Here is a 12,113-nt window from a genome sequence, read left to right as displayed (position 1 = left end):
GTGATTCCTGGTTGGCATTCTGCATATAAGCAGGATGTGCGCAGTCTCAGAACAGAGAAAAGAGTCGCTACAATGTTGCGCAATGTGATGTAGAATGTACACCTTTGTACCTTACGCTTCGTTATATCAAAGCTACATCATTGATTTTGCAGTGTTGCTTTACATACTAGTCTATCCTGTCTATATAAAAATGTCTTGCATTGCCAATAAAAAGACTTGACCTGGGCTAATTCCTAACTTTTCCATGTACATAATACACACACACAAACAAACACGCACAATCAGGGGATGCTCTAAAGTGCAGATTTTGGACATCCTTCCCCCGCTTGGTCACTTCGATGCCACCTCGCTGGTGCAATTCTTCTGATGTTACTGCCAGTAATTGTCAGCAGTTGCGCCCGGTGCTCCCCCTTAATTTCCAAAGCGAAAAAATATACCTACAAACGGCAAGTTTTTTTTTACTGTAAAATGTCACAATTTTCAAGCTCGCTCTCTTCGCTCGCTCGCATTAAATCGTTATGCAGTTCACCTGATGTTGCTGCCAGTAATTGCCAGCAGTTGCGCCCGGTGCGCGCCCCCCCCCTTGATTTCCAAAATGAAAAAATATGGCTAAGAACGGCAGTTTTTGGACTGTAAAATGTAAAATTTTCAAGCTTGCTCTCTTCGCTCGCTCGCATTCAATTGTTATGCAATTCACCTGATGTTGCTGCCAGTAATTGCCAGCAGTTCCGCCCGGTGCCCCCCCTTAATTTCTGAAGCGAAAAGATATGGCTAAGAACGGCAGTTTTTGGACTGTAAAATGTAAAATTTTCAAGCTCGCTCGTTCCGCTCACTCGCATGTAATCGTTATGCTCTCTTGATATTGCTGCCTGTAATTGCCAGCAGTTGCGCCCAAATATACCTACAAACGGCAGTTTTGTTTTTTTACTGTAAAATGTCAAAATTTTCAAGCTCGGTCGCATTTAATTGTTATGCAATTCTCCCGATGTTGTTGCCAGTAATGGCCAGCAGTTGCGCCCGGTGCCCCCCCCCTTTATTTCCAAAGCGAAAAAATATGGCTCCAAATGGCAGTTTTTGAACTGTAAAATGTCAAAATTTTCAAGCTCGCTCTCTGCGCTCGCTCGAATTTAAGTGTTATGCCATTCACCTGATGTTGCTGCCAGTAATTGCCAGCAGTTGTGCCCGGTGCGCGCCCCCCTTAATTTCCAAAGCAAAAAAAATTTGGCTATACAAGCGGCAGTTTTGGGACTGTAAAATGTAAAAATTTTCAAGCTCGCTCGCTCCGCTCACTCGCATGTATAGTCGTTATGCCATTCTCCTGATATTGCTGCCAATAATTTGTCATTTCACACTGTCATTCCATAATCCATTTATAGGGGGGACAACCCCCTCCCACAACCTCCCCCCTTGCTCGTTCCGCTTGCTCGGGGTCGGTCGCGTTCATGACATCAGTGTAAGAATTTACCATTTATAGGCAAATTGTTCAATAACAATTTACTTCAAAATGTACTGATACCTTAAACAAGTGGGACTGTTTCAAGTCGATAAAACACGCAAAAAACTTGCATCAAATTGCACCATTTACAACATCAAAATGCAATTTCAGTTCTAACCCTCCCCCCTCGCTCGCTCCGCTTGCTCGGGCTCGGTCGCGTTCATGACATCAGTGTAAGAATCAATACAATAAGTTTATTGAACTGGTATAGTTTATAGGCACATTGTTCGACAACAATTTCCATCAAAAATAATGTACTGCTACCTTTAACAAGTGGGACTGTTTCAAGTCGATAAAAACATGCAAAGCGGCCTGCTTCAAATTGCACTATTTACAACATCAAAATGCAAAAAGTTCTCACCTTAGGAGGGGGGGGGGGGTTGGATACAACAGGCACTTCCACATCCTCCCCCCCCCCTTGCTCGCTCCCTCGCATACTAACACCCCCCCCCCCCCCCCCCCCCCCCAAGATGAAATCCTAGCTACGCCGGTGCCCTTCCCGCTTGGTTTCCCTATAAAAAAAAAAAAAAACAGTAAAAGTCTAGGGATTGACAGCTTCCTATATTCCAAATGTCTGTCCAAAAAATCTCGTGACATTTAGTGTCAAAACGCACCCACCTTGAAAAAAAGCTGGTGACGCCCCTGCTAAAACACAAACCATCATCAAATGCAAAATAGAAGGTCGACTGATAATCATATAAAATTCTTGCTCTTAGATTACATGTATATACCACCAGGCCGCTGAATGCGGTTTACAGAGCTTTGGGTGTGGTGTCACGCCCTGGTTACACCCCAACCACACCCTGATCATGTCCTGACCACATCCTGACCCATATAAGGGAAATTTGCCCCAGAGGACAATTAACCCCCCCCCCCCCCCCCGACGAAATACTGGTTAGTGGTAATGTTAGAGTAAAGATTAGGGTTAGGGTTAGGTTTAGGGTTAGGATTAGGTTCAGGGTTAGGATTAGGGTTAGGGTCTGGGGTAATTGTCCAGGGGGTAATTGCCCTAGACCCATCCTGACCACTCCTTGGCCAAGCCCACTCACCTATATGCAGTCAGCGGTTCCAAAGGACCGTTACAGATGGACTCCTCATCTGGACAAGGGGACTCGGTACCGATGGTGAAACGGGTCTGTGTGCCAGCGATTTGCCGCTTGCGCCGTCCCGTGATCGGCGCCGGGGCAAATATGTTGGAGGTTGCGTAGGGAAGTCGTTGGGGAAGGAGGACCACAATTTGGTATCGCAGTGGAGGATCGTCAATGGTACGGTCCAAGACTGAATAAAGAAAGAGAAAAAGAAGCGAGTAAAATAGGAGGAAGATATGATGTAACTGGAATCAGAATTGCTGAAAGTAATAAGGAATTGCTAAAACAATTGCTCTCTATATCTTTTTTTTTTATTGTGCCCAACATGAAAACTGGTACATGTTACACACACCAATACTAAATAACATGACATCAAGACGAAATACAAACATTAAAGTTTATTGAAGTGAATAAAGATAACTGGAATGAACGGTAGCAATTGGCAACATCAATGGAGTAAATTAAGGCATAAATATTTCTAACCAAGACTCTCTACTTCTAGAATGCAAATCGTTGAAGACACACCTCCATCCTCGACCACAAAGACCTGGAAACCCGTGATGTCACCGTTCACATCAGAGAAAAGGTTTTCATCGATGACGACCGAGATGGTTGACGACGTGATGGCTAGCCTGTTGTTATCATCGATATCATTACCAGAAGGTTCAGGGTCTATGAAAAGAAGGAAAGCGAGTGCACAACTTCAAGTAAATACTGTTCTTTGACAGGGTACACAAAAATGAGGTTCTATGGAGTTCTAAGACACTACAGGTGTTTCTTGTTTGAATATAATCATACAAGTTATGATGTACACGATGAAGACATATGTGACCCGCTACAACAAAAGGATCCGAAAGTCGGGGGAGGGCAATTTTCTGAAAATGACATGTCATTATCCCTCACTCTTCCGCTTTAATTGCATATATAACACGCCTCATAAAAGTACTCGGTTGCGGAGATATCAATGATTTTATGAGATCATGTCAAGTGGTCTAGGAAAATGGCGGTTTGAGAAAACCGGTTTGAAGTTTTCCTTTTGACGCAATCGTGATCAAGGGGAGGTAAGACAGTTTTAATCTCTTGACAATAGAAGGTACACTCCTAGCAACCTCCGCGATGTTCATTCAAGCTTAGCCCCAGTGATCTACGCACGACGAATCAGTAATCAGGATGCCACGCACTGACCAATGAGATCACTTCCTCAAACTAGGGGCAGAGTATATCTGTGGCACTAAATCCAAATCTTCGGACACATTTCTGCTTTGTATAAACTCGGAAAAAGCACGGCCCAAAAAAACACTAATTTCTTGCCTTTCCTTTGATCATTATTTGAGCTTCGAAATTACAGCATTTATGATAGAGGAAACGTTAGACTACAAAATTATGCCAAAAACAGAAATTTGATGCTTTTGCCAATTTTGATGATCTGACTTCAAACTTGATTTTTTTTTTTTCATCTCAGCCATCAGCGACTTTCGGATCCTTTTGACGTGGCGGGTCACATATTACTGAATTCAGCTTTCCATCTAGGTATGATTTCATCAAACAAACTTACCTCCTGCGGTAAGGACGATCCTCTCGGACGTAGGTTCGCTGGAGCCTGCTTCATTGTTGGCTAGGACCTATTAAAGAGAAGAATAGGGCACAAAGATTAGGTACCAGGTTTAGACTGAAGTTCAATCTTCTTGCATCAGACAAAAGGGGTGTAAGAAGAAGATCCTGCATGACCCTTTGATTTAATTTTCCTACTTCGAAATATTTAAGTCTTTTTAGGCTCCATCTAAGGTGGAAAATATCACAAAGGGTATACCATGTAACTGTCTGTCACAGAAGAAACAGATATGCACACAGTATATGATGAAGCATTGTGAACCAATCACGTTCGAGGGTAAGTTTAGCGCAGCCACTTTTCCTCCTGTCCTTGCTTAATTGAAAACTCTGAAATATACTTTGTGTTATTTATTGGCGAAGAGCTACAGCTGTAGATGGAAATGGTTACACATTCGCCTACCAATAATCTCCACAAAATTTCCTAATGGTACCGTCACAGGCATATCAATAGAGACTGGCACACTATACTTTGTGCAATCAACACAAACACATACATGCAACATGCCATGCTGTAATAAGCTTTGAAGTCACTTCCAAACAATACATCAGCAAGACTTTACCTGAAGTATGCAAAAATGTGACTAGCCGTGACTCACAGTACTGTATATGGGGGGGGGGGGGGTGCTCTATACAGTCTCAAAAGCTAGCAGTTTGGTACACATTTTCTATAACTGATTACAAATGTATTTCAAGTTAAAGACTAGTGGAAGCTGGCACGGGAGAGATGACAGGCTTTGTCAAAGTTTTGTAAGTCATTTTCGAAAATAAATGTATTCACCTCAAAATCGTACACAGCTCCGGGGTTGAGATTGGCGATGGGCTCTCTGAACTCGACATCATTTGGACCTGCAGGTACCACTTGTGTGCCACTGAATGTTTCATCCTGGTTGGTGGGGAAAGAGAGAATGAGGTTAATGATTGCAATGCAGGTGCAGAGTTTGCCGTTGCTATATCAAAATGGCAATTACATAACTTTCTCACAGACATGCAGCATTACTACTGCTGCTGCTGCTGCTATCAGTATTGCTTATTCTTCTTCTGCTACTACTACTGCTACTACTACTACTACTAATAATAATAATAATTACTACTACTACTACAGTGTATTACTACTACTGCTATTACTACTGCAGCTACTACTACAAAACTGTATAGCAGTTAGTAGCAGTTAAGTAGTAGTACACTGCAGTAGTACAGGCTGTACATACTGTGAAGTAGTATAGTAGTAGTAGTAACTACTCTTACTGCTTCTACAACTAGAACTACTGATGTTAAAATTCTAATATAGTTGGAGGCCACATCAGCGTTCACCCACTTGTTCCTCGCAATTGAATTAATTACTTAACTAGAAATGTCGCTACGGCGACTGATGCCTCCGCCATAATGCATGATTCTCCTAATAGGTGTATAGTACAATGTCTTCACAATGTGTGATGACAGTTTCACATAACTGGCAAAATATCGAAATACCAGTAACAGGTTTGTCAGAAATATCTTGAATGTTCACTTTCCACGAATTGGGTTTGCTATAATTGTCTATTAAAGAGTGCAGGTACACATATTTGGGGAATTGAAAATTTTTACTTGACTTCTGACCGACCTTATTATAAGTTTATGCGTTGAGTATAATTTTGAAGGTATGAAGAAAGAGTGTAATTACAGTACAAAATATATCTTTTTTTTTTCATTTAAACCTGACCTTTGACCCTTAACCTTTGACCTTTGACCTTCTGGCTGGAAATTTCCAAGAGAATCTCCATTAAGTAATACATGTACATATATTAAATTTTAAAACTAATAATGCAATCATTGCATATATACTAGTACATGAGGGAAATAGTAACATTTTGAGGAGTTGACTTTGACCTTTGACCCCCTGACTATTGACCCATGACCTCTAAATTCCCTGGATAATCCCTGCCAGTCAGTACATGCATATGTATCAAGTTCCATGAAGATATATTGAACCATTTGCGAGAAAAGTGATATTGCAACATTTTCACCTAACCTTTGACCTTTTGACCTTTGACCTTATGACATGAAACTCTCTCTGGAGAATCTTTACGCAGTAGTACATGTCTACACTGAGTTTCAAAAAAATAACTGCGGGCATCGCATAGATATGGGGGAAATAGCAACATTTTTAGCATTTGACCTTGACCTTTTGACCTTTGACCTCTTGTCAATGTCACTAAAATCTACTCAACTAATTGTCCCATCATACATCATCCTTGGACCAAGTTTGGTGAAAGCTGCTTCATCCAGTTTGAGTTATCACGTAAACAGATAAATTTTAGGATTTGACCTTGATCTTTGACCTCTGTCCGATTTCACTGAAAAACTTATCAAGTAATTGTCCTATCATACATCATCCTCCAACAAAGTTTGGTGAAATTTGCTCCATCCAGTCTTGAGTTATCGCGTAAATGGATACAATTTCATGATTTGACCTTGACCTTTGACCTTTGACCTTCAGCCGATTTCACCCAAAATCTAATCAAATCATTGCCCTATCATACTTCATACTTGGACCAAGTTTGGTAAAATTCCAGCAAATATTACTCAAGTTATCGCGTAAACGAAAGCGGACGGACGTACGGATGGACGGACAACCCAAAAACATAATGCCTCCGGCACCACTTCGTGGCGGAGGCATAAAAAGTAATCATCGGTTTTTTCCTAAGAGCTACAGTATTTCTACTCCCCCCCCCCCCCCCCCCCCCCCACACACACACACACACACACACAAAATAATAGTGATCATATCACATCCTTATATACTGTATGTACAGTGTACTACGTTTTTGAGACAAAACTATGTGAGATTATTAATACACTGTATAATCAGTACAGGATGCCATAAACAAGTGTACCCCATCCCACTAGACACTGATGTCTGCCTACGTGTACTTTATAATCCGTTCAAGACCACAGTGGATTGTACTGCAGCCAAAGTGCAGCGAAGGGCTGCGAAGACCAAAGAGACAGTACTAACATTTCGCGTGCCAACGTAGGAGATGAGGTAGGAGGTGATGAGGCCGTTGGGCCTGTTGGGAATCCGGAAGAGGACATTGACAGAGCTGGGTGATGTCATCACGAGCATTAGCTCCTCTGGAGGGTCTGGTCCTATTTGTTTGAAAAGAAGAGAATTATGTCATACTGTATGTCTCCAAAAAAAAACCCACAAAAAAACCAAAAAACCAGATAACAACAGGACCCTCCACAATGACAACTTTACAAATAGTGAATCAATCCGAATACAATTTCAAGATATGAAACAGTACTATAACTTATTGCCCACATCTTACAGAAAACCCCATCTGATTTGCTTCAGTGATCAACGATAAATGAGGAGTTTTGTAGAGCATGTCAGGAATCCCTTCCCTTCCAGTTCTGTCCATGTATGTAGTTCCAAGAGCATCCAAGTACTAAACTTGGAAAAATCAGACCCATGGCATCCTGTAAAACGATCCACATTTGTCTGTGACCACTTAAACAAATTGAATGGGGTTTTCTGCAAAATAGAGCTAAGATGTTATATTTTCAGACTGTGAAGTAGCATTTAGACAAATTAATCATATTGGAAGCTATCGATGCCAAACTCTGATTGTAATTTTATTTTATATTTTTTTTTTTATTTATTTATTTTTTTTTTTTTTTTGGGGGGGGGGGACATACTGTACAGACATTGTATATATTGAACATGAAAATTTTGCTTGCATGAATCTTTCACGAACAGTTATTGTGCACAAAGCCAATACTTGGGAAAATACAATGCACACATTAATTTATGACTACAAAATGCATGGAATGGCAGTGGTAATTTGTGAAAATTCCATGCCATAAAAAGGGCTGTTGCCTCCAATTTGTAAGTCCTAGCGTTTGATGCTGCGAATGTTTCTGGTTTAACAGGAACACTTGACATCCCCTACAGGGGAACCACTGCTTCTGAGGGAAGATACAGTGTATTTCTCCAGAGGTATTGTCAAAGGGGACATCCAGTCCAAAAATTAGTTAGTCTGATTAAAAAGAGTAAAATCTTATGAGTGCAACAGTAAAAATTTGACTGAAATCGGATGAAAAATAAGGAAGTTATGAAATCTTTAAGTTTTGCTAATTTCTGCAAAACAGTTCTTGTACAATTGATATGAATATGCAAATGATTGACCTGACCATGTCATACCCTCACAATTTTCCATTGATCGTGTACAAAAAATGACGAAAATTCAATGTTTCTGTCATTGAACTCTGAAACGTGATGTACATAATGTAATTCCTGGTTGAATAACTTCAGAATGGTGATCAGATAGATATCAGGATTTGAGCGTCAGGCATAACTGCGTTTGAATGAAAAACTGGAAAATTCAAAATTTTATGTAAAAACTATATGGCAAGTTGTGAGGAGATGACACGCTCACTTTGCCAATTGCGTATTCATATTGACCATTAAAGAATGGTTTCCTCAAAAATAGGTGAAACTTCAAAATGTCATAACTTCCTTATTTTTCATCCTATTTTGATCAAAATTTTACTGTTGAACTCATAATATTTTACTCTTTCTTATCAGACTAACTTACTTTTGGACTCGATTCCCCCTTTAAGCGATTAATGCAATAATGGACCAGCCTGACAGAATATTTGTTACAATTACATACTGTATACTAGATGGTCTACATGAATAAATACATCATTTCAATTAATCTCCAGCCATCAGCAGCCAGTCAAATTCTGATATCATATGAAATGACACAACATTGCTGCTCGCAATATTTTAACAATTTCGATCTTTGCTGCATAAATCATGTGATTATATTATGACCAATCACTGAACAGTATTTATGGAGAGTATTCAATGTTCAGTATTATGTTTCTGCTATCTCTACCCGGAAATGATGGAATGAACAAACATATACATAAATAGAAAAGAAAAAGAATTGTTAATGGACAAAATACATAAATGTTTGGATGAATTGGAGGGTAAAGAAAAAAAAATGAAATTTAAAGTTTAACACATTTGTAAAAGTGTATGTGCAGAGTAGACAAGGTGTCTGTGTCTGTCGCCCATCAACTTTCCTAATGACCGATTCAGGTTCGTTGAGGGCAGCAGACAATTTGTGGCACTGGGCGCAGCCATTAGCTCAAATTGAGGTGTCCCAGCCGACCCCCCCCTCCTCTCCCCCACCCCACGGGCAACATGTTTATCGTGCAAAAGGTTTGCGCATTTAGCAAGCATTCGCGCACTCAGTACGAGATGCCTATCGGCTAAAACAGCCATGCCTCAGTTTTTCATTCCGTGCGCGTGCTAATGAGGGGATGGGGTGGGGGAGTGGGGAGGGGGGGTCGGCTGGGACACCGCAGTAATGGCACTGCCCATGCCGATAATACACAAAGCGCGTCACAGAATCGGTCAATAGGCTGTTATTGCTTATCAGCTACAGGTATCAGCTCCCCCATTAGCTTGGATATCATAAGTTATCATAAAGTTATTCTGCTTAACCAAATAATTCAGCGACTATGAGCCCTTCCCCTTTAATATACAGAGTCATCAGTGAAATGTTAAAGTGTTTGAACAATATGATGTGATTGATGAATTCCCCCTTTTTGAATTCATATCAGAAAATAACAATTTAGCAGAGATTAGCATGCATGTGAATGTGTGTTCCGGCTAACATAACTACATGACACAGTTGTACATGAGAATGTGACTAATGCTACTGTTTGACCCAATGACCAAGACTGGCGACACTTCATGGCTGAAGCACATAAAAAATGCAAAACCTTTCACATTATATATGACTTTCTTGCTTTTTGTTTCAATTCTCAAGGAACTTACACCGTTGTTTCAGTTGACTCGATGCTACATGTACTGTATCAAAGTCAACCAAAAAGGGGAATTTGTTATAATTTGGAACGTGATTGCAGTGTATAGCCCTCACAGTACAACAGATATCAGCAATGCATTGACAGTCATAAATATGTTTACGAATAGAGAGGAACCGTTCTATATTAGCACTGTCTTACGGCTGGAAAAGGTCCTCTGCCTCCACTCTGACGGCTCGCTGGTCACCGAGTCAACGACAGCCCTGACGTAAAAGTCTACGGTGAGGTATGGCTCGAGCCCCGTAAGAGTGAACATGTTCACGATGACGTCTTGTGGCGAGGACGGTGCGTAAGCGGTGCTGTTTGGCGAGTACGACACCTCGTAGTGGCTCCGCGGGAGGGCGCTATGCTCCCACGTGATGACAATGTAGGTCGAGGTCACCTCCTGGGTTGAGATTTGGCCTGGCATTGATGGACCTTTGAGTTTAACAGAATCCAGATGGGTTTAGAAATATGACACACGTGGCTGGAAACTCATTGCTTCTTCAGACACCTTGTTTTACTTGTACATGTAACCTATCACAACAATGATCGAAAGTCACTTTGGTAGGCACCACATAGACAGCTGTTAAACATGCATTAGTTTGAGAAGATCATTTTTCAATTACGAGGACTTTCTTAGTGAATAGACATTATATCATATCTGCCATCTTTATGAATCTTTTGGGTCAAAAATGACCAACAAGGATCAGACATTTCCAGGGTAGGATTAAATCAAATTTGTAATATGTCTCACAATGATTGTTATCAAGGGGAGAAATGCTGATAACAAAATTCATGCTTTCAGAAAACCTTCCTGGAACTGAACAGATAGAAACTGGGAAATGCAGTGCAGTGAAAGAACAGGATGAATGCTAAAAGCGTGGCAAATTTGCTGGTAATGCAATAGATCCTTCACAGTCTTTACTCGAGTAGTAACAGTTCAACAAATTTAGGAAAATGTACAATTTTTCCTTTATTGAAGTGATTGCACACCTGGCTGTGAAAACGCCTGGGCTCAAGGGAAGAAACATGGCCACATACAAATTGACCACATACGTCCACTTCATGCCACAAACTTCACATTTACAAAAGAACAATATCAAATATGCACTCGTAGTACCGTTTGAGCTGATATTGGTGTATGCAGATACTTTGGCAAACTGCTGCTACACATGTACATGTTGGTAATTTTGCAGTTGGAATGGTCTATACGTTACTTCACCTTTCACAGAATAAAGAATAAGTAACAAGCGACTCAATAATGCTTCTGAATGTTTCTACTGAGTGATTCCTTGTAGTGTGTTCTGCACTTGAAGTTCTGCACTACATGTAGCATGTTGTCACACTCCACATATTGCTACATCAAGACCCACACACTGTGATGACCTACTGCAGTTACTTCTTGCATGCGCTCCAGCACTGGCAAGGCTTAATTTTTATTTACTATTTTTTGAAGTGATATTCTTGCACATTAATGATTAGTGCATTTTTACATTTGTGTATTGTTATCAAGTTTGATTGCTATGACTGCTGATGAAAGGCACTTTGCAAACTTTGTGGCAAAAACACTATTTCAGCTCGTACAGTAAATGAATGGCGTGAAAGCAGCGAGTACTGTGAATGCCGCGCGATAATCTACAACTGACACAAGAAGTAGCAGCACTTACGGGTGGTGAACTCCGTCGCAGTGATGGCGCTCTCCTCGTCACCTGAAATCGTCTTCGAGTACAGAGTGTAGCCTGTGCCTGGATCCAGATTGTCAAAGGTCACCATGAAGTTGTCTGTGACCTCGGGACCCTGGAGCAACACATCGCTGGAGTCATGCACGGAGAAGGAGAAATTTGTGTGGAACCCTTCGGGCGCTGTGTACGATACTTCAATCGAGGTGGACTGGAGTTCGATCATGATATTGTTGGGTGGTAATGGAGCTGTGAATGAATGAAACAATGTTGTAACAAAGCTGCTGCATTTCAAGATGCATTGATACAAGATATTTAAACCACAAAGAAAGAACACTGTAATAAAAAAAAAAGATCCACTCAAAATAAACTATTACA

The 12,113-nt window shown here is 40.8% G+C and overlaps 1 protein-coding gene across 1 annotated transcript in view; it reads right to left on the bottom strand.

Annotated features, from left to right (window-relative positions):
• The window catches only part of LOC139726092 (uncharacterized), a 99,994-nt gene that overhangs the window by 13,789 nt on the left and 74,092 nt on the right, over nucleotides 1-12,113 (bottom strand). The window contains exons 52-58 of the mRNA XM_071637173.1: nucleotides 11,724-11,984; nucleotides 10,216-10,491; nucleotides 7,190-7,320; nucleotides 4,973-5,077; nucleotides 4,139-4,205; nucleotides 3,109-3,255; nucleotides 2,545-2,773 (exon numbers count right to left, since the gene is read on the bottom strand). Coding sequence (XP_071493274.1) covers nucleotides 2,545-2,773; nucleotides 3,109-3,255; nucleotides 4,139-4,205; nucleotides 4,973-5,077; nucleotides 7,190-7,320; nucleotides 10,216-10,491; nucleotides 11,724-11,984 — 1,216 coding nt within the window. The remainder of the gene's footprint in view (nucleotides 1-2,544; nucleotides 2,774-3,108; nucleotides 3,256-4,138; nucleotides 4,206-4,972; nucleotides 5,078-7,189; nucleotides 7,321-10,215; nucleotides 10,492-11,723; nucleotides 11,985-12,113) is intronic.

The sequence above is a fragment of the Diadema antillarum genome, unplaced genomic scaffold (assembly GCF_040938485.1).
Source record: "Diadema antillarum isolate AM-2024a unplaced genomic scaffold, OU_Dant_1.0 seq00000079_RagTag, whole genome shotgun sequence".
NCBI classification, from domain to species: domain Eukaryota; kingdom Metazoa; phylum Echinodermata; class Echinoidea; order Diadematoida; family Diadematidae; genus Diadema; species Diadema antillarum.
Note: the sequence above shows the minus strand (reverse complement) of the source record. Positions and strands in the feature narration are given on the sequence as shown.